The sequence below is a fragment of the Protopterus annectens genome, chromosome 1.part0 (assembly GCF_019279795.1).
Source record: "Protopterus annectens isolate FY-2018-M chromosome 1.part0, PAN1.0, whole genome shotgun sequence".
Taxonomy (NCBI): domain Eukaryota; kingdom Metazoa; phylum Chordata; order Ceratodontiformes; family Protopteridae; genus Protopterus; species Protopterus annectens.
Window position 1 is genome coordinate 1,614,185,262 of NC_056725.1, and position 23,558 is coordinate 1,614,208,819.

Genomic DNA, 23,558 nt, shown 5'->3' on the forward strand with positions numbered 1-23,558 from the left:
TATAAGACAAAAACTGCCATTTAGCAGTTATAGGACTTTGTACTTGGGAACTGAAGTCCTGCGTCAGTTGAACACTAGAGAATGCCTTGTGCATGTAGAGTTGCAATTTAATTGCATCTGTTATTTTTGTTGGTTATCTGGTTCATTTTGAAGTTCTGACAGGAAAATATTGCATATTTTCACTTTTTATCTTTATTTATAAGATATTTACCATTGATTTAACATTGTTGTAGCCATGTATATTGTCACATTTTCATTTTACAGCAAACTATTTTAAATTTTCTGATTTTTTTCATTTTTGACACATAATATTCAAGAAAATGCTTATTTATGCTGTTTGAATATTTGTTTTTTATTTGATTTAATGACACGTATTTCATTTTTAGCAGCATTTGGAGAAGTGAATTTTACTTGCTACTATGACTGTGTGTACTGCTGTTTACTGTACTATGTACAGTAGGTTGTAGAACAAGGCTTAGCACATTTTAAACTGTTTCTGATATATTTAGTGCAGTTTAATTGTATTTGCTGTGTGAGAACATAGTTTATTTGTTTGTATTATTGATGACCTTATTCAGCTATTAATAGTGTCACTATATAATTCTGGCTGGTATTTTCTCTCCCTCACTTGATGGATCTTGAAAAAAGGCTAATTCCCCCCTTTTCCCATCAAATCCAGTTCCACCTGAAAAGAAAAAAGTTAACAAAACCATGCCTTAGCCTACAGTCTGTAAATCTGCTCTTGCCTTAAGCCGGCCCACAGAGCACTTACTTTTTTTCCCCATCATCCCCTTGTGTGAGCCTACAGCCCTCTATGGTATTGGTGTGAGACACATCTTCTGGGTGCTGTTCCAGTAAGAGAACCCATTGCTGGACATAATAGTCTGCCTTCAGATATTTTGCCCACTATTGTACTTCACAGTAAAGAAGCAGGAACTTTAGCACACTGCAGGCAAGCAGGTTATTACTATGTATAGGGCTGATGTGGCTTCCTTAGCTAAGATTGATTTACAGTCATCGGATCTCAGAGACTATTCTCCTATTCAGAATAACTATGGGGCAACCTTCTCTAAAGATCAGTCTATGGCTGCAAATTTTGATGAGACTCTGATGCAGACAGAAATGAGCACTTTGAGTCTGTCAGATCTGATTCTTCAGAAGCAGATCAGGTTCAAAAACCTAAGCAGGTGTTCACCTTTCCACAGAGGCTAGCTAGATTTAGAGATGTATTTGTCTAGGAAGAATCTGGAGCTAAGCTGGACAATGGCAGAGTTTATGATCTTATTGAGAATGAGATTCCAAATGTTTTGGTTGTTCCTCTTCTGTTACCAGCCTTAGGAGATGTCTATAAAACTGCATGTCAAACCCTGTTGACTACTGAACCATTTCCTAAAAAGGAAGTACAAGATGTACTCTGACCTTGCAACTCTCTTTGCTCCATTGGCAGCTGACTAAGAGACCCTTGGCTTCTCTAACCCTATATCCCTGAATAAAATTGGCAAGTAGTTAGAACCTCAGGGTAAAAAAGCTGTCTTACTAGTAATTTAGGTTTTAGACTTTTAAATTATGAGGGCTTTATGCAGAGATTCATTTTGTAATGTGCTTACAGTTTAGATTAGTTTATTGCATATTTGCCTACTAAACAGAATTGTTATATGAATGTTTAGAGGAGTGTCCTGGAAAGTATGAACACAATTCCTAGAAATGCAGCTACTTCTGTTGTATGTAGTAGGTATGCTTGGTTACATAACCAAAAATTTTCTGAGGATTTAAAAATGAGATTTTGAATGTTACTTGGTAAGTTCTGAACTTGTGTTTTGTCTTGCTGCTACTCAGATTCTCAAATAATGGGATGACAGAGGCACGTGGATGCATGAGGTATCTACAATGTTTTGCACTCCTAGGTTCTTCCCTAAATAGATGTCCAATATCAAAGGGCAGAACAAACAAAAATTCCAGCCTAACAAGAGACAGGGTGCCAAGAGGAATTGTGAGGAGAATAATGCTTCCAAACCAAATAAAAGGTCTCTTCAAAAACAGATCATTCCCCTGATAAAGGACTATGCTGAGACTTAGAAAGTCCTATCCCTTCATCCTATCCCTCATCCCCATTACACTTCCCCACAGCTTTCACTCAACCCAGCAGCATGGGCACCAATATTCTCAGACAAATGAGTGCTGAGAATAATTCGGTGAGGGTACTCTTGGCACTGCACAGAAAATCCTGCTCCCTTCAGGGGAATCCCCCTGCACCATACCTAACCAGATACATCTGTTCTCTCCAGTACTCCTTCACAAGTTTCAAGCAGGATTATAGAACCATTTCCTGCACCACAAAAACGAGAAGGATTTTACCCCAAATTTTTTTCGTGTGCACAAAAATGATCTATTGTGTTGACTAGCATTACATTTGTGTTACTTGAATACTTGTCTGAAAGCACCCAAATTTAAAATGCTTACCCTGTAGATGTCCCTACACCCTTCTTACTTACAAAAGTTTCACGGTGACTTTAGGTCTGAAAGATGCTTATCAACACATTCCAATTGATCCCAAATTCAAGAGGAAACTAAATTCCTGTCTTTCTCACATCCACAGAAGCAATTGTCTGTCTGGTGTATATAATAGACACAGAAAAAAAAAGAATGGCCTTTCTACCAGACTTTTTGTAACATTTTCAGGGATTTATCTCTTCTAAAGTCTCCCTCCACAAAATAATTTATCAAAATTCTAGGCCTCATGGCATCAATGATCCTCATCACACCACTGGTCAGACTCCACATGAGAAAGATTCAATGGTCCTTAAAAATTGTTGGACCCAGCACCTGCATCCCCTAGTGTTCCTGGTACCATTGCTGGAATTAGTGAAATGAAAATTGCTATGGTGGAAGGATCAGATATATCTCAATCCAGGCCTACTCTTTTCTTGCCAGACCACACATTAGTCAGTCCAGATGAACTTGCCAGATACTATATGTGGAGCAGTGTTCAGGGGAATTCAAGTGCAAGGCTAATGGTGTCCTGCGGCTGTTACAAAGCACATAAATGTCAAAGAAATGTTAGCTGTTATGGCCTTAAACTTTTTTCACCACATATGATTTCCAGGTCCCCTATTTAGTGGTCACAGACAACACCACAGTCATCTGGTACCTGAACAAATAAGGGGGTAGAAGGTCATACCCTCTTTTGTTGGCTTGGGAGCTAGCCTTACAACACTCTCTGATGTTGTAGGCCTCATACATCCCTTCAGAGCAAAACATAATGGCAGATAGACTAACCAGATCCCTGATGGACCTTCATGAGTGGAAACTCAGGACAGAAGTCTTCCACGATTTGATTCACATGTGGGGAACACCTCAAGCAGATCTGTTCATCTGCTTTCAAAGCAAGACAGTTCTAAAAACTTTATTCAATACATTCTTTCAAATATGATTGGAGGACAGATACACTCACATTGCATTGTATGGAATGTTCCTTTATGCATTTCCACCCTTTTCATTGATATTCAATTTACTTCTGAGGATTCAGAAAGAATTGCCAAAGATCATTGTGGTGCCCCTCCCCCTTTTAGCCCAGGGGCAATTATGACAAGTTTTCTTACACTCTGGTTCTGCTCACAAAGTTTGAGGGGCAACTGGTGCACCTCAACTTAGAGCAATTGTAACTGACAGCCTGGATGATTCTATCTTGATACCTTTTAGACACTTGTTCCATAAGGATATGCAGCTGGTACTGAAGGAGGTAAGAAAATCTACAATCAGAAAATGTTATGCTTACAAGTGGTTGAGGTTTTCTAAGTGGTGCCTATAACAGAGGTCTTGCTATGGTGTCTACCCCTCTGGTCTGGAAATATCTGTGTGAGCTACTCAACAATGGCTTATCTTATGCATCTATTAAGGTGCAGTTTGTGGCCATCTCATCTTGTCTGCCCATGGATTCCCTTCTTTCATCCCTTTTTGTGGTCAAACAGTTGGACAAAGGAGTGCTGCATTTCAGATCCCTTCAAAGCAAATTCCTCCTTGTTGAAAAATTGACCATACTGCCTTTTGAACCTGCTTTTCAGTATTATTTAAAGTTCAAGACTTGGAAAACTGTTTTGCTTATTGCTGTGACATCTGCAAGGTGGGTCTATGAGTTGCAAGTTTTCAAAGTGGTCCAACCTTTTCTGATTTTCCATAAAGATAAAGCTGTTTTTCACACTAATTTATCTTTCATTCCAAAAGTTGTTTCTGAATTTACTCTGAATCATGCCATCAGTCTCTGAGTTTTGTTTCTGGAACCTAAAAACAAAGGTAAGAAGATTCTGCATACATTGGATCTGCACAGGCAGCTAGGGTACTACCTTTACAGAACTAAGCTCTTCAGGAAAGATTCTCGAGATGAGATTTGTCGACCTGTCTCTAAGCCAACAAATATTCTGTGGTTGTCCTCTGCTGTTCCTTTTTGTTACTTCCATCATGTTAACTCTATACCAGGCAAGTATAAGGCACATTCCACCAGAGCCTTATCCTCTTTGGTTGCATATTGGAAAGGAGTGGCCTCTAGAAGCATTCTAGGGGCAGCAACCTGGTCTTCTGTTCATACATTTAAAAGCACTACAAACTGGATTCCTTCACAAGATCCAGAGTAGTCTTTGTGAGGACCATTCACCAGGTGCTCCTGGATTCTTATCCTTCCACCTCCTAGTATGGTAAGTTTTGGGAATCTACCCATATGCCACTGAGGCACAAAGGTTAGGCTTCCCCTGATGGGAGAGGCTTAGCCAATCTCCTGTCACAGGGAGTCAGATAAGGGAACTCTGAGCTCTAAAAAGCTGCCAGTGTAGGTTTGTGCAGGCACAGAACCCATATGCCACTGAGGCAGTGTGAAATTCAAACATGTACTGTTAAATGTAAGTATGACTTACACTGCTGTACTTTCTTCATCTCAATTTAGGACTTCAGCAAGGGAATTTCTCAGGGTTCTAGGATTCATATTAACTACAATTCTCATGATTCCTCTAGCTAGAGTCCACATGACATAGAGTCAATGGTATCTAAAATCTGCATGGTACCAAGATCAACATCCCGTGATGTTTTAAATTTGGAATTTGTGAAAGGAGAACTGATTTGGTGTAGAGACCAGTTTTATCTAAATCCAGGTCTTCCACTGCCTATTCCACCTCCAGTATGATCTATAACAACAGATGCCTCAGACTTTGCTTGAAGAGCTTTGCCTTTGGAGAAAAAGTACAGTTTTTTTTACCAAAAAATACAGACCAAAACATATAAACATAACTCAGATGCTGGAAGTTATAAATGCACTCAATTCCATCAATCAGCTGTGGATTCCAAGGCTTCTGCAAGTGGCTACAGATAGCACCACAGTGATATGGTACATAAATAAATAAGAGTGGTGCTTCCAGATCTTATCCTCTGTGCACATTAACCATGATGGTAGCCTTTTATATGTTTTTTTTTTTCAGCACAATCTCACTCTACATTTATCTTCCAGTACCTCAGAGCAAAACATTGTGGCAGACAAACTGAGATGGACCTGGACAGCCTGTCATGAATGGAAATTGAATAAAAGATCTTCCAAGATTTGATCCAGCTGTGGGAGACACCTCAGACAGGTCTATTTGCCCCCATTCATAACAAAAAAAATTCTGCTCCAGGACTCCTTGCAAGCAGGCCTGGAAAACAGATGCATTCTCATTTCCTTGGACAGGAATTATTCTGTATGCCTTTTCAGCCTTTCCGTGGATAGTCAGGGTAATTCTGAAGATTCAGAAGGACTACCAAGACTCATTGTGGTGACTTCCTTCTGGCCCAGGCAACAGTTCCTTTTTATTGGAAATGGCAGGGGCTATTACCACAAGCTTCCTCAAAGACTGAAACTACTCACACAGGACAGGTGTTTCTTGATACAACCTTGTTTAAAACAATTTCAGTAGCACTTCCCCTGGATGATAGAGCTTTGCCTTTTTTTTTTGAGGCCATGCAGCAGGTATTAAAGGATGCAATGCAGCCCACTTCTAGGAAATCATATATTGGCCAATTAAAAATATTTTCTAGTTGGTGCCATTCTAAGAAGCAAAACTATTTTAAGGGTAGTATTTCTCTGTTTCAACAATATTTGTGTGAATTATTATCCTATGGCCTTGCTTACTCTATTAATTTTCATTTGTTGGCCACTCTTTCAGTGTATCCCCATGTCAAGATGTTTTGAAAGGTGTTTTGCATACCCTTCTACCTAGAAAACTGGTGGTTCCTACTTGGGATCTTAATTTTATTTTGGAAAAAATAACTCTTAATCCTTTTGAACCATCTCATCAAGATGATTTCAGGATCTTAACAAGGAACTCAGCTTTACTGATTGCTCTGATTTTTGTGTTGCAGACTGCCATGTTGGATCAACTTTGTCTATTTTTTTTCACAAAGACAGGGTTTCTTTGAGAGCTAATACTTCACTTATATCTATTGGTATCCACGTTTACTTTAAGCCAAGTTATCCATCTCCATGTCTTCTTTCCAAAACCTTAAAATAATTAGATGATGGATTCTTCCTATTCTGGATGTTCACAGACAACTTAGATACTATCTTGATGGGACTTATACCTTCGAAAATTCAGATCAGCTATCATTTCTGTGTCAAAGCAGATTTTTTCTAAATGTTATCCTATTCTGTCTTCTATTGCTATTCCTGCCATAGCATGTGAAATCCAGACAAGGTCAAGACACATTTTAATAGGGCCTTGGCTTCATCAGTGGCTTTTTGGATGAGAGTTGACTCTAGAAATATTCTAGTGACAGCATCTTGGTCCTCTGTACTTACTTTTACAAAAGACGACAAACTACATTTCCTGGTCCAGTGCAGCCTTTGCTAGGGCCCTTCTCAGCTGGATTCTGGACCCTAATCCTTCCTTTTCCAAAACCTTATAAGCTATCCATATAGCTAAGGCTTTTATTTATTTATTTTATTTTACATTTGTTGATCGGGATAGTCCGACTGGATATATGTCCATTTTCAGCGGAGGCCCGGCTAGAAATTCTCCAGATAACACAGATAGAACATAACAGATATATGTCAAACATATTTACAAAGCCTTCTAGTAGGTACTCACAATATAGATAGTGTGTAATAGTATACAAAACAACAGGTTACAGCAAGCTATTATGAGCAAGAGATGTGTACAATATTAATTTAAATAAGGCATTGAATAAGTAGTGATTAATCAGGGTTAGTATAGGGACAAAGCCAGTGCTCTTTAAAATACTGTTTGAGGCCTTTTTTGAAGAGACTTAAAGAAGGTTCGAGGGTAAGGTTAGATGGAAGTGAATTCCAAGTTTTACCAATGATGTTAGCAAACGGATTCGCCGGTTGAGTTAATGGCTTTGTGGGTTTGGACCAACAGTTTATTGGATAATCGTAGTTGCCTTGAATTACTGTATGGCTTTATGATATTTTTGAGTGCCGGAGTATTTTCAGGGTAGTACAGAATTTTGTGTGCTACTATAAGCTGATTGAACAGAAGTAGGCTAGGCAGTTCTACCCACCCAAGAAGGCTGAGGTTTGACAGTGATGTGTCCTATATGTTGAGCCTATGGCAAATCTGGCAATATGGTTGTAACAGTGAGAGAGCTTATTAAGTTCAGTTTTGCTCAAATTGGAGAGTATGGGGGAGACATATAGAAGGATAGAGAGTAGGTGTGAGCAGGCGATTGCAGTCATAGCTGATGGAGTTAGAAAGGGTTTGCTTTTATATAATGAGCCAAGCTTCTTATTAATGTTTTTTATAGTTTTATTGATATGCATATCAAATTTGAGATTATTGTCCACTATTACTCCTAAAAGCTTAGTATGGTCATCTGGAGAGCTAGAGGTACTGTTTTTGGATGTTATGGAGAAGGAAAATGGGGTGGATCTACTGGTGAGGGTAAAGAGGAGCAGTTTAGTTTTGTTGGGATTTAACAACAGACTGTGATTAGAGAGCCAATTTTTAACTGTGTTAAATGTGTTTTGTGTTAATGTTTGCAGGTCTAAAGGGGTGGAGGCCATACAGATCAAGGTAAAATCTTCTGCATATTGAATGCAGGTTTATCAGCGATAGCAGTATGAAGATTGTTGATGAAGATAGAAAAGAGTAGAGGACCTAGAATAGAGCCCTGAGGGACACCAAGGGTGAGAGGTAGCAGGGTGGTCAGTGTGCCCTGTCATAATACAGCCTGTTGTCTGCCATTCAGATAGGATAGGAACCACTGAATAGCATGGTTATCTAGGGAGATGGATTTTAGGGACTGGATGAGTAATTTGTGGTTAACCATATCAGAGGCCTTTGACAGGTCTAGAAATAGGGCAGAAGACAGCCTGTTGTTCCTATTTTGGAACATGGTATTTGTAAAAGAAAGGAGGGCAGAGGTGGTGCTGTGATGTGGCCTAAAGCCATGTTGAGAGTTGGCAAACAGACTGTTCTGAATGAGATAGTCCATAAGCTGCTTATGAATGCACTTCTCCATTAATTTGGCTAGTGGTGAGAGAATGGCAATGGGTCTGTAGTTGGACAGTTCTGTTGAACTTCCACCTTTGTGGAGTAGGATAACGTGGGATATTTTCCAGATTGAGGGGATAGTTCCATCAGTTAGTGTTCTATTGATTAGGATAGAGATGGAGAATCATGCTTTTGCAACAGTGATCACATTATATGCATGCTACAGTCATAAGAACAGATGTTCACATGATCATTGCTACAATAGCCACTCTCTCCATTCCTTCCTCCCTCCATCCCCTTATGTTTGTATGATTTTGCTGACGACATTTATTGATTGTCATTTACGTAGAACTGACTTTTTCAGGCTGTATCTTCCCTCTTTCTGTTGGCATAAAAGCCGTGATGAGCTTGGCACCCAGACTGCTGATTTTCTCCAGTTCTGCTCAAGTTCTTTATGGTCTGGGCGTTAGAAGGTGCATTGCAGTTATATTCTGTGCAGGCCATAACCCATATAGCAAAGATTAGTGCAGCACTATTCATTCAAATATCTTCTGCTATGGTAAGTTTATTTATACAACTGCACCTTCTCTCAGTTGCCTCTTTTTCCATTGATAGCCATTTTATTTTTTCTATATATTTGTTCTAGTATGCTCTGTCAATAGTATACAAATCATAGGAAATATGAGGCTATTCAACCAAAGAACATGCATGTCTTGCCAATAACAACCCTTGTGCTGTACCAATCATTTCAAACAGGCCAAGTCCTGTAAGTCTCAAGGCATATCTTAGGGTAACAATCCATTTTTCTATGCTATGTTGAAGACCACATTGAATCACATTGCTTGACGTGCAAAGGAAAGCTATTCCAAGAAAGGGGAGGTGCTGTGTAATTAACCTATATTTCCATTTAGTTTTTATTTATTACCTGATGTAAAGTGAGATATTTTGTTCTAGTATTGGCTGTTTGATACATCAAGAAAGAGTAGGTCTCATATAATAGGGCCCCCGACAGCACAGAAAGCAAGGGACAGGTCTCCCCTCAAGAGCCTATAAAAGATGGATTACAGATATAGTGATTCTATCCTCTTCTGAGAACTAAAATTTTTAAGGCCTGAGATCCTTTCTTATTAACCTCTATAGGTTTTTGAGTTTATTGATGTACCTAGTCAGGTACATGCCACAGGGTGCATCATATTGTATATGGATCTAACAAGAGCACAGTACATGGGAACAATAACTTCATTGGTATTAGATGAGATGCCATTATGATTAATTGCACAAGATATAGAATAATTTTGTGACTACAGTTGCTTCATGGTATTGAAGGAGAAGGAGCCATTGACCTATTTAATTCTAACAAATGAAATTCTATAATGAAATTTATAACTGCCATACTAGCCCAGGTAATGGCTGAAAATGATTTGTGGAACAAACCACGAATATGATTAACAAAAAAGAAATAAACAAATAAATAAATACACAAACAAAAAATAAGTAGATAAACAAATTATTTAATACACATGGGTGGCATGCCAGGGCACTTCTATGGGCTAGGCTTATAAAGGCTGCAGGGCCATTAGCCTAGTACACACCTGTGTACCTATGAACCTAAGTGCCTCCAATGTGTTCCAGACTTACAATAAACATACATTTTGTAGCACAGTGCAAAGGATCTAATCTCATTGTAAGATGTGTCCAGACTGATGTGATATGGTGTGCTAAAAATTATGCCTTGTAAATAATGATGTAAGCAATGTAAAATATTTTATGTCTTTTCTTTATGAAAAGAAAGGTAGATTTCTTTTTAGGTAGAGTTTCCTTAAAATATGCTGCTGTCACGCCATTGCCTGTTTATTTAAATACATAAAAATTAGGGCTAGAGGCCTGGATATCAGACAAGTCTGCCTTTCTATACAGGGGGAGTTATCAGCTTGGAACAGTGGTTCTGGGACGTTTGCTATAAAAACAAATAAATAAATAAAAGCATGCAATCTGAAGGAGCATGAGGCATTGCGAACATATTCTGTTGAGAATTTTGGCAGGAGGAGAATCTGCCTAAATTTATTTGTGGCTAAACCTAAGCTAGTATGAGGGATTGCAGAAAGTGTGCGAGTGAGTATGTGAGTTGTTTAGTGTTCTGAAGAAGAGTTTGTACCATGCATTGTTATTATGCATTGCTATTATGCCTTCTGTTTTAATAAAAAACAAAAAACATTATTGTATGGACAAAGTGGCAGCAGCTCTGCTGCCGTTTTTGATGCTGTTATATCAATATGTAATATCTCTCTCTCTCTCTCTCTCTATATATATATATATATATATATATATATATATATATATATATATATATATATATATATATATATATATATATATACATCTGTCTATCTATATGTAAGACACCAGAATCACTTGTTTATGTGTTAATAAAATTTCAATGGCATTATAATGAAACCCAGTGATCTGAAGGTTTGTTAAAACATTAAACATATCAATATAACTCTCCTCAAAATATAGCTAGATCATGCTACAGACTGCCCTCTTACAAATTTTAAAGGACCAAACCAAATCTGCAGACTTTAGAGCTACTTGTGCAACACTACATAAAAAGCATGCAGATGGAGCATGTGATATAATACTTCATGTTTTCAAGTCTGCCTTTTAGTGAGTATTTGGTGCTTATTGGACACTACAAAAATGTAGGGATTCACTGGAAACTGTGATGTAAGTGCCCTGCACACCCCCCTTACTATATATTCTAACTCCAGGGTCGCACTACAGTGGGGGAAAAGGCCATATATAACTTTCAGTGAATTGTGCACAGTGAAATGTGTTTCAGTGAAATGTGCTTTCAGTGAATAGTGCTAGACCCATATATATATATATATATATATATATATATATATATATATATATATATATATATCGCAAACACAAGTAGTGACAAATGCATGCAGTCACAACAGGGACAGACACATACAGACTCACATGGATACAAACACAGAGATGCACACAGACACCAACAGGGACACATATGGATGCACAGACACAGTCCCACAAACACACTTATACACATACCCATTTACACTTTGCGTTTTAAAGTTTTTCAGTTGTCTAAATAAACATAATTTTATGTTAAACTACTGTGAGGTTGAATAAATGTTCAATTAAATGTTATAGGCATAAAGTGAAAATATGTAAAGTATATATATATTTATTTATTTATTTATTTATTTATTTATTTGCAGTTGGTTTACCAGGATAGTCCATTGGGCCAAAAGAACCCGTTTTCAATGGAGTCCTGGGGAGAAAAGCTCCAATACAGACAAAATTAGGTGCATACAAAATTAAAAAAAAATACAAAAAGATTGTACAGAGTAAAACATAAAACATTTAAGCTCACAATTCAAAAGCATTCGAATCAGTACAGTATGATGAGGATAAATGAGAGGTAAGAAAAAAGAAAGAGTAATGTGATATTCATCTAGAGGAGTTATTCAAGCAGACATCAATAACCTTACAGAGTGGGTATGTTGAGGGAACATTGGTTTGTTAGGTAGAGATACGTATCAAAAGTGTAAAGGATGATGAGATATAATAAATTTATGAGGGGAGAGAGCAAGAGCAATCCCATTGGGACCTCAGGTATGTATGGAGAGAGTTTTTAAATGTTAGAGGTGGTACGAATGGTTGGTAGGAGTGAGTTCCAGAGACGGGCAAGGTTGAAGGATAGTAGGTGTTTACCTGGGGGATGAGATGGTTTATGGACTTCTAATAGGTTTTGATTGTTAGACCTTAATACTCTGTTTGGTAGGTGCATTTTGAAGGCAGAAGACAGGGATGGACAAAGAGAAGGACTAAGAATGAGCTTGTGAGCGAAAGTCAGCTATATATAAGTAAGATGATTAGGTAGTTCGAGCCAGTTTAGGGTTTGGAGAGAGGAACAGTGGTGTGTGTAGGACCTGTGTCCATTAGCAAATTTGGCGATTTTATTATAGCAGGAGGAAAGCTGTTTTTTTAGAGAGGACTGAAGGTTGGTCAGTAGTGGGGCCCCATAGAGAAGGGAGGGGATGAGAAAAGAGGAAGCGAGTGTGATTTTGGAAGAGCTTGTAAGGTATTGATTTTGGCGGTAGAGCATACCTAGTTTTTGATGAGTTTTTTTAATATTTAGTTGTAGATGGGAGTTGTAGCTAAGCCTATTATCAATTTGTACACCAAGTAGCTTTGTTTCAGTCACTAGTTCAAGGGGTAAGTTATTTTGGCTGGTAATTGAGAAAGAGTTTATATTGAAGGAAGTGGATTTGGAGGGGGTAAATACCATAAGTTTTGTTTTGGAGGCATTGAGTGCCAAGTGATTTATTCTCATCCACTGCTCGGTAATTAAAAAAGCTTCCTGGGTAAGTGTTTGGAGCTGGGAGGAGGAGGTGGCAGAGCAGATAATGGTAGAATCATCTGCATATTGAATGATGTTTGCAAAAGGAATTGATTTATGAAAATCGTTTATAAATATATTAAAGAGGTGGGGACCAAGAATAGATCCTTGAGGAACTCCAGTGGGGGTACTAAGGAAAGGGGAAGTGGCCTTTTTCCATTTAACAGCTTGGTTTCTATTTGATAGATAGCTAGAGAACCAATTTATGGAAGAAGGAGAGAGGTTAAGTTTCGACAGTTTGGTTAAGAGCAGATTATATATATATATATCTTTATATTTAGGACATATACAGGCTGTTTAATTTCTTAGTGAAGAAAGAGCAATAAAAAGAAAAAGTGTCCTCCAAGAACTGCATTTAAATGGTTCTTTTATTGTATTGAAAACAGTTATTCTAAATCCTGGTTTATCAAGTTAAGGAAAAAGTCACCAGAATTCAGTTTTTCCTCTATTAGCACATTTATTTTGAGGCTCTGTCTATATATAAATTCAGTCCTTTGGGACTCTATATGACCAGCTGGGTTTTATTCTTTTAAAAATATATTTTCAAGGGCATATTATCCCTGGAGGAGTGGTTCCAGCCCAGAAGTTAGTAGTTTATTGGCCATTTTGGGCTAATTTCTATCTCTTTCATTTCCCTACTATAAAAACCACGTTTGCATGGTTTTGTTCACCGGGCAGTGCTGGTTAGCTACGGTTAAATTATTCCCGGCTCCACTAAGTCTCCTCTTCATTTTTTCCCTTGAAACTAGTCTAACTCTCAACCTAAGCACTCAAAAAGCATCCTACAGCCCAGCACTTGCTCAGACCTAATAGCAAGCAGTAATATACCCTGACACTGATTGCCCAGCAGGGCAAAGCTCTTTATTCACCCCTCACCAACCAAGCGACTAAGCAGCTCACCCTACTATTCAGGCATGACCAAAGGGCAATTTCAGGTGCACTCTCCAGTCCATCTGGTGAATCTGGTTATCCTGAGGCAATGTTACAACTGCCTCATGTACACAAACAACACTCTCCTCCTACCACAAAACACAAATATATGTGAGAGATGCAGTTATACAGCCAAACTGGAAGCTAAGCTGTCTCCACCCAAGACTGGAACAGACAGTCAAAAGGAGAAGGTTATCACTTGCACCACAACTCCAGCCACACACAGACCTACTAAAACAGCACTGGCAAAAAATACACATAAATACACAAAATCATACTCAGAGGCTCTAAATAAAAACCTGCAAAAGCATCATAGACCTCCAAAGCAGACACCCAAACAACTTGCACTTCCCGTCACAAACCAGACAACACATAAAACACAAAATCAGTATGCCGCACAATCACAGCCCTTAAGGCGAAATAACATACCTAACACACTAGTAATAGGTGACTCTATAGTCAGGCACACTGACGTCCCACTCACTAGGCTGGACAAACAGAAGGTTACTGTTAGCTGCCTGTTGGGAGCCAGAATCCATCACATAACACAAGCACTCAGGTCACTCCAGAAACAAGTATAAATATGACTCTGTCATTGTTCATGTCGGTGTGAATGACCTGAGACGTACCTCCCTGGACTACATGAAAAGAGACATGGAAGAGCTCTCTGATCATGTAGCCCAGGCTGGTATGACCCTGACCCTGACTAGCATCCTGCCGTCACCAAGAATGATACCTCAGTACAAAGAAGAAATGATAAATTTCAACAATTGGCTAAGCTTCTGGTGTCATTTAAAGGGGATCCAGTGTCTGTCAGCCTGGGACGACATGCTCGACAAGTTGCGCTGCTTTGCAAGAGATGGCTTGCACCTGTCACCCCTAGGCTTTTGAATACTGGCCAAGACTCTTGCTGCCCCCATAGTGCCTTTTTTAGGCAAGGCTCAAAAGTCAAACCCACCTCTGTAAACAGCACAATTGACAAAAAACTGAGGGTTATGCTACTCAGTGCCAGGAGTTTAAATCTCAAAATGCACGTGCTCGAAGCACTCCTCAGTATGGAGAACATCATCATCTGTGCAGTAACTGAAACCTGGCTCAAGGCTCCAAAGAGCACCCCAGCACTACTGGGCTACAACTCATACCACACGTTTTGGCCACAGAACACAGACTGAAACACAAAAGGGGGGGGTGTATCCATATTCATCAAGGATACCTACACCTCCAGGTTAGTGGTGCAGCATGATACCTCTGAAATCATCCATGTGCAACTAACATCGGGCAAATCTGCAATGCAAATTGTGGCCTGCTACAGATCACCCTCCATAACCCAGGACCACCACTCCACCTTTCTGGAGACACTGGAAAGCATGAAGGTCCTACCGAACACCCTGATATTGGGCGATTTCAATTACCCTACCATTCACTGGGAAAACTACTTGAGTACAAATTCCCAAGCCCGGTGCTTCCTGGAATTCATCAACTCAAATGCCCTGGATCAGCTGGTAAACTACCCTACCAGAGGTGAAAACATATTGGACCTGGTCATCACCAACATGGGCGATAGGTGTTCCACACCAGAGGTCAACCTGTCACTGGTTAGATCAGACCATAAACTAATCACTCTGGATGTCCACACCCCACCACCACCCCCAACTAAGGAAACCACAGTAAAAAACTTTTCTAAAGCAAACTTCACCTTACTTACAACAGAGGTGGTAAGTTTCGCAGCCCCCACGCTAAAGGATAATGCTGCCCAAGATGCAGAAACCTTTACAAATGCACTCTATGAGCACCTACAAGGATGCATGGATCGTGCCATCCCTATCAAAACCAAGACTCACTCCTCTAAAAGAAGGAAACCTGTTTGGTGGACCTCTGCAATAAACAGGCTATACAATAGAAGGAGGAAACTAGTTCAGAAAAAGGGCAAATCCCAAAAAGGAAAGACATCCCTGATCAGTATCAGTAAAAAACTAAGGTCCCTCATGAAATTATCCAAGGCTAACTTCGAAAGAAAAATAGCCAAGGATTCAAAAGATAACCACAAACCTTCTTTAGCTATGTTAAGAATCTAAGTGGCAACTCTCATCTATGCACTGAACTAGTGCAAAATAGCACAAAATATACTGAACCTACTGATATTGCCAACATCCTGGCAGATAGAATCAGTGCAAACTTCACCCCCCTCTCACCTCCAAAAGGGCCCACAACAATACCGGAAAAGTGTAGTGTCCCAAAAATCACAGACGTACAGGGGAAAACAGCCCTTTTAAAAGCCAAAAACACAGCGTCAGTGGGACCAGATGGTGTCCCAGGCTGCATCTTGCACGAACTACAGAATGAATTAACCCCCCCACCTAAACACGCTGTTCAACCTCAACCTCTCCACAGGCTACGTGCCCATAGAATGGTGCACAGCAACATTTATTCCTCTCCACAAAGGAGGGGCCACAACTGACCCTGGTAGCTATCACACCATAAGCCTGACTAGCCTGGTCTGCAAGGCTATAGAGCGCATCATCATGGAACTCATTAACAAAGACATTGGGAACCTCCAAACACCTGACCTGACCCAGTTTGGCTTTGTTAAGGGCAGATCTTGCCTACTAAACCTAGTTGACTTCTTTGAGACAGTCGCCAAGGCCATAGACGAGGGAAAGGTGGTTCACGCAGCCTACCTTGACCTCACTAAGACTTTCAACACCATTCCCCACTCAGGTATTAAAGAAAAACTCACCAGCCTGAACATAAACCCCTACATCACGAGATGGGTTGCCAACTGGCTTACAGACAGAACTCACATGGTAAGAATAGCGGGCTCCAGGTCCGACTCTAAACCAGTCACATGTGATGTCCCGCAAAGCTCGGTCCTAAGACCCTTACTGTTTGGCATATACTTCTCAGAAGTACAGGCAAACACAGGAGGACTATGGCTAACTAAGTTCGTCAATGACTGCAAACTGGGAGCCATAACTGACTCTCCGGCTGACACGGACAGCCTCCAAAAGGGCCTTACTGAGACGGACACCTGGTGTCAAAGTCATGGCCTCAAGCTAAATGCCAAAAAAATGCATAGTCATCCCGTTTGTGAAAAACAAAACACCCACGAATTACCACATAGGTGGAAGCCCCCTTAATACAGAAGCGGTAATAAGAGATCTGGGGACTCAGGTAGATAGTAATCTTTCCTTTGACAATCATATTGCCAAAGTAGTTAGAAAATCCTTCTATGTGGCCCATCTAATTACTAAAGGGTTTGCATCTAGAAATAAAGAGGTTATAATGCCCCTCTACTCGTCACTCATTAGACCCATCATAGAGTACAATGCCCCATTTGGAATGTACCTCACAAGACACTTCCAACAGCTGGAAAGACCACAGAAGTACCTTACCAAGAGGATTACTGGCCTCAAACATATGTCCTATGCAGCCCGACTGAAAAAACTCTGGCTGTACTCAGTGGCATATCGCTTACTCAGAGGTGATCTCTGCCTGACTTACAAAGCCATGTCCAACTCTGAATTGATGGACATGCTCCACCTAAAGAATTCCAAGTCACTATGAGCCACATGCTCTAGTGAGCTAAACCTGGCCACAACAATAAATAGAACATGCTGGAGGGATAGATTCCTGTCACAGAGACTCCCCATGCTTTGGAACAAAATTCCAAATTACATCAGGCAGAGCCCCTCACTAACACTCTTCAAGAGAAATCTTGACGAGTGGATGGGTAACAGAAAATACACCCCTGGGATCACTTAATTGGCTCTGCTTGACGGAGGATCAGTTAATTATTCAATGGGGGCAGCAAAAGCCAACACACTCTGGCTAGGCTTATAAATGCCCTCAGGCAGATAGCCTAGTACCTACCTATGAACCTATAACCATAACTATTGAGTACCATATACTACATAGACAACATTGCAAGGTAATATCAGAAAGATAACATAATTGTAAGCAATCTGCCACTCATACATAGCCTCAATCCAGTACCCCTGCAGTGATATAACATGTTTTTATATGTAAGATTATTAAAAATACAATTTCATGCTTTTCTCAGTGGTCTCAGCAAGTGCACATGGCAAAATATTACATGAGATCTTGTGCTGAAACTGAGGTACAGATCTGCAAATTTTCTTCATATACCAGATGCCTAGCCAGTGGTTTTCCTGATATATTGTCATTTTATTTCAAAAATATACAAAATATGACTGTAAACTTTGCAACCATTGCAACTTTTAAAATCAAAATTATTACTTGAAATATCAATACCAGTACCATTGCAACCATGTATGTGCTGAACAATTCTTGTGTCTATTCCTTTTAGGTGATTGCTATAGTTCAGTTGTTATAAACATGTGTTTTAAATGTTGTTTTACAAATGGGTTCTCTGCTATTGCTGCTATAGAGGAAGTTAATAGCCAAAACACCTGAATACCTGCAGTGTGAAGGAGATAAAATATCTATAACGTATTTTCTAAAGGCAGAATTCTGCGAACATAAAACAGCAGTTTCGTACTGATAAATCACTGATATAGCTGCAGAGTAAAAGATTTCATGAGAAGGCTGTTTTAGAAACATTACTTAAATTGCAAATGACAGAAGTACTAATTTTTGAAATTAACTAATTCACTTGTAGCAAAAAATATACATGCTATCAGTTATGTTCAAAAGTGTATTTAAAAGTAATGTGCATTTTAGCATATCGATCTTCTCTTACTTTAAAGTGAATAATAGATATTAACCATGCCTATTTTTAAACATGCATTTTTTCCTGTGTTTTCTTTGTTTTAGTCTGCTGAAAGTAGTTCAATTGATTCTAAAAGTGGTTCTGAAGAGAGCCTGCAGACAACGCTGGAAGACAGCCTGAACCTGAATGAATCCCAACAGTGCACTTTACATCTTCCAGCAACGTGTGCAACCACAGCATCTCATATAATTCAGGCACAGTTAGCGCCTACTTCTCTTAAGCAAGGAGTGTATAATCAGCGAAGCTTCACACTACGGAACACAAGGGGGCACCAGCGAAGCCACAGTAGTGGAGGAAGTACCAGCCCTGGATATACTCAACAAGACTCCATGGACCCTTCAGATGAAGAAGGGGTGGGAAGCAGTATAAGGGCAAATAGTGAACAATCTGAGACATTAAGCAGCCTGTCTTTGACTTCCTTGTTTTCTCACTCATCATTAGCTCCAGTACTTATTAAGAAATGCAACAGCACAAGCAGCTTGGATGTTGTTAGCAGGAGCAAAGACACTAAGCAGTTATATGCTGTTGACCCACAAGGATTCTTGTCCACTCCATCTTGGGTTACAGACTTCTGCAAAACTTCCCATTCTTCAAGTGGTGAAGAGGAGAAAGGCAATGGACAACAGTTAGAAAATGATGAAATTCCAACAATACATAGGCCATCCATCCACTCAGGATCAGAGTATAGGAGTCCTGCCATTAAGAAGAAGAGATGAGGTTACAGACAAATGATAGGATAATTTCTGAGATTCAGAAGTAGCAAAATAGCTTGCTTACCTCACTGAGTTTGGAGCACAGTGGTTTTACAAATTAGGTGTGAAATGCAACAGTGGTCTACAGGGCTTTGTCTTCTATGAATTAAAAGAAGACCTATAGGAATGAATGGACTGCATCTTATTTTAACTTCCAAAGTGGAAAACAATTTCAAAATCTTGAGGGAATGTAAAATACAAATAATGTGATGCAAAGATTTATTAGGAGATTGATTCTTTGGAAATGTTCTTTATTTTCTTCCATTAACGTGGCTTGACTAGCTGCTTCCCCTTTGTCTGACTCCCTGGCACAAATTGTTCTAAAGTGGGGGGTGCCTTCTGGTGGAAGAAATTAAGGAGAAACAGAATTGCTCCGAATGTGTTTAGAAGGCTGCTAAAAAGACTAATTTCTTCACATACTGACTGAAGCCCAAAGGTATTAAATGCAAAAATCCTTCCCAACATACCAGGTTATGAATTTTGTCTGATAAAAACTGTGCTATATAGCTATAACATGTCAGACAATTATATTTTGAATTTTACACAGACTTTGTGGCTGCTGGTAAAAGAGAACTTTTCTTGTCAGTCTCTAGCTGTAATGCATCACACTTGTTTAGTTCCCTTCTTATTTTCACTAAGAGTTATTTGCAGGCAATAAGCTTGGTTTGGGCAGTGGTATGCTGTTCAATGGATGATAATTGTTTACTTACTGAGGTGAAGGGCCTTAGTTTTTCTGGGACTCAGTTATATCTGAAATCACACCCTACCCCAAAACATGTAATTTCTTGGCATAAAGTATTGCATTAGTTAAGCCAAGCAGTGCAACATAAAAGTTAATTAGTAGAAGTATTCATGATGTTTTGAGACATTTTCACCCCATGACAGAATTCTGTAGGTCATTTCTTTTCAATAACTGTTGCATTTTATGGAAAAAACATCTGGTACTAGTACAATTACTATAAAATTACTACTTAATCACAAATTAGAATTTAAGTGCTCTCAGAGGCATAAACTGTCAGTGATGTGACCATGTGGCTTCTAGTACTCCTGTCTGATACAACACATATTTTTGAGCCAAAAGGAAAGGAACATTTAAAGTCCGGGTTACATGACATAGAGGATGACTTCTGTTCAGGAATATGTTTCTAGTAGCAATATTGTCTTCACTAATTAAACTTATGGGTAGGGTTTCAGTGCTTATTTTTGAAGGAGAAATTTGATGACAACTATTTATATTTCATGCACTATTTTATAGGTTATAAGGGATTTTGGACAGAGGTTTATGACTGGTTTTACAAGGTGCTGTAGTCAAGTTTTGTATTTTTGGAACAAGAGAGGAACTCACTTGGATTTATCCTCCTTAAGAGTCTGATAATTGTACCTTGATTTATCACACACCTAAGTTGATATGGTTTGCCAGTACACATCTCATTAGATAATGGCTCAGTTACTTTGAAAATGCTGACTGAACAGCATGGATGACAGAAGGTTTACATAAACAGGCCCTGGATCATTTATGTATGTATACATGCATGTGTGCATGCACGCTTATTTATTTGTTTGCATGTAGCACTTACACGGGTTCTAGTCACTATGAATAATCTTCTGAGAAACACTCTTCTGATAACATTACTGAGCCAACAGAAAGTCTAGACCCATGTAACCCTAATTTGGGAATCCCACTGTGATAGTTTTCTTCAAGATAAACTTTGAAGTAATGTTTTCAAACACAGTATATTAATAGGAACAGCTCAGGATATTAATTGAAGCAATTATTTTAAATATATCAGTCACAAGAAATTATAAACAGAAGCATAGTTAACTACATGATGTCTATGTAGCCAACGGGATTTATATAAAAATTATTTTAGTAAATGTACCCAAATAATTTGTGTCATTCTAATGCAAAGATGTATTTAAAAAGCAAATATATTTGTAAGATGACAACCAGGGAAAATGATCAAGGTTCATCCTTCATTGAATTCATTTTGAGTCAATTTCAAGAGTTACCGCAAGTGAACTGGACAAGAACTTTGAAATGCACACCCACTCAAAAGAAAAAAATATTTACTAATTTATGTATGCATTCATTCATTCATTCATTCATTCATTCATTCATTCATTCTTTCTTTCTTTCTTTCTTTGGGAGGCAAATCATTCACCCCGTATTTATATGTACTAACTGCATGCTCACAAATTGGAGAAAATAGAAAACACCTGAAAAGTGTGAAAACTGTTCATACAACTGAGATCTCACAGTAGAGCTGAAACTCGTTTAAAATACTCTGGCAGTTGTATTTTTGAAAAGGTTGACTCATCCAGTTTGCTTTGGGGGAGTCTCCACTCAGTGAATGGTAGATCTCCCCAATGCAGTACCTTGTATAGCATAACAGAATGTGTAATGGGCTTGTGGAGTCATGCTGTTTTTACTTACTCACTCACTGTCACACTTCTGTTTGTCAGTCAGCATACAAGAGCAGCTAACATGTTTGCAGCAAAATCTATAGTCTATAGCTGACACCATTTCATGCTCTGGAATGTGAATTTAATGAGTACTGCTGGGTACCGGTGTGAGACATGAAATTAAGTAGCATCCCTGCCATGTTATAATATGGTTTTGTCCCACGAGTCAGAAGTTATGGATGCAGTGACAAGATATTGTTCTGTTTAATAATTTTATTGTCTTGCATCATAAAACATGTGGTTATCAGAAAGAATTGAGAAGGGTGTACACAAGTATAGTATTAACCACACAGAATACTGGTACCAACCAGATATTACATAAAAATATTACTTTTTAACATAGGAACTAGTCAGTATCATCATAACTTTATAATACAATGCAAACATACATACATTGCCCTAAATAATGTGCAGTAAGGTTGTACTCTGCATACCGAAAGCACAGTAGATCATAACCCCCTGGTTAAGGAGTGGTAGTAGTGTGTACAAGCAAGCAGAAAGCTAGAACTAAACTCAACTGTTTCAGAATGCAAGGTATAAAGGAGCAGTGTGGATATCAGCACACATCATTTAATACTATGTGCAATAAAACCAAACACAATACTCAGATGAGATGTTTATTTATACCATATCATTTCAGCAAGTTCCCACACATTCATAAATCTTTTTTTTATCTCCTAATTCTTTGTATGAATATTTCATTAAGGTAAAGCATTTCAATAAAGTTTCACAAAAACTTTAAATAAATTTCTTTCCCATTTAACCAATGTTTGCTAATGAAAAATTTGACCCAAGCTGAGATTAAAGAAAGTTAACTATCTTCCACTGCATGGTACTGTACAGGTACACCTAATCATACTGTACAGATACACCTACCAAATCATACTGCACAGGTGCCTAATCATAATGTACAGGTACACCTACCTAACTGTTCGGTGCAGGTACACCTAATTGTACTGTACAGGTACACCCACCTAATCATACTGTACAGGTACACCTAATTATACTGTACAGGAACACCTACCTAATTGTACTGTACAGGTACACCTACTTGTACTGTACAGGTACATCTACCTAATCATACTGTACAGGTACACCTAATTGTACTGTACAGGTAGACCTACCTACTCGTACTGTACAGGTACACCTAATTGTACTGTATAGGTACACCTACCTAATCGTAATGTACAGGTACACCCAATTGTACTGTACAGGTACACCTACCTAATCGTACTGTACAGGTAGAACTAACCATACTGTACAGGTACATCTACCTAATCATTCTGTGCTGGTACACCTAATTGTACTGTACAGGTAGACCTACCTACTCATACTGTACAGGTACACCTAATTGTACTGTATAGGTACACCTACCTAATCGTAATGTACAGGTACACCCAATTGTACTACCTAATCATACTGTACACATATGTCTAATTGTATTGTACATGTACACCTAATTGTATTGTACTGGTACACCTACCTAATTGTACTGTACAACTACACCTAATTGTATTGTACAGGTACCCTACCCAGTTGTACTGTACAGGTACACCTAATTGTAATGTACAGGAACAACTACCTAATCGTACTGTACAGGTACTTCAAATTGTACTGTACAGGTACACCTACCTAATTGTACTGTACAGGTACACCTAATTGTAATGTACAGGTACACCTAATTGTCCTGTACAGGAACACCTATCTAATTGAACTGTACAGGTACACCTAATTGTACTGCACAGATACACCTACCTAATCAT

The 23,558-nt window shown here is 38.9% G+C and overlaps 1 protein-coding gene across 1 annotated transcript in view; it reads left to right on the plus strand.

The window, feature by feature from the left end:
• Window positions 1-20,269, plus strand: part of CACNA1I (calcium voltage-gated channel subunit alpha1 I) — a 3,136,920-nt gene extending 3,116,651 nt beyond the window's left edge. Inside the window, exon 36 of the mRNA XM_044073362.1 lies at window positions 18,625-20,269. Within this exon, the coding sequence (XP_043929297.1) occupies window positions 18,625-19,296 (672 nt within the window). The 3' untranslated portion in view covers window positions 19,297-20,269. The remainder of the gene's footprint in view (window positions 1-18,624) is intronic.
• The last annotated feature ends 3,289 nt before the right edge of the window (window positions 20,270-23,558 follow it).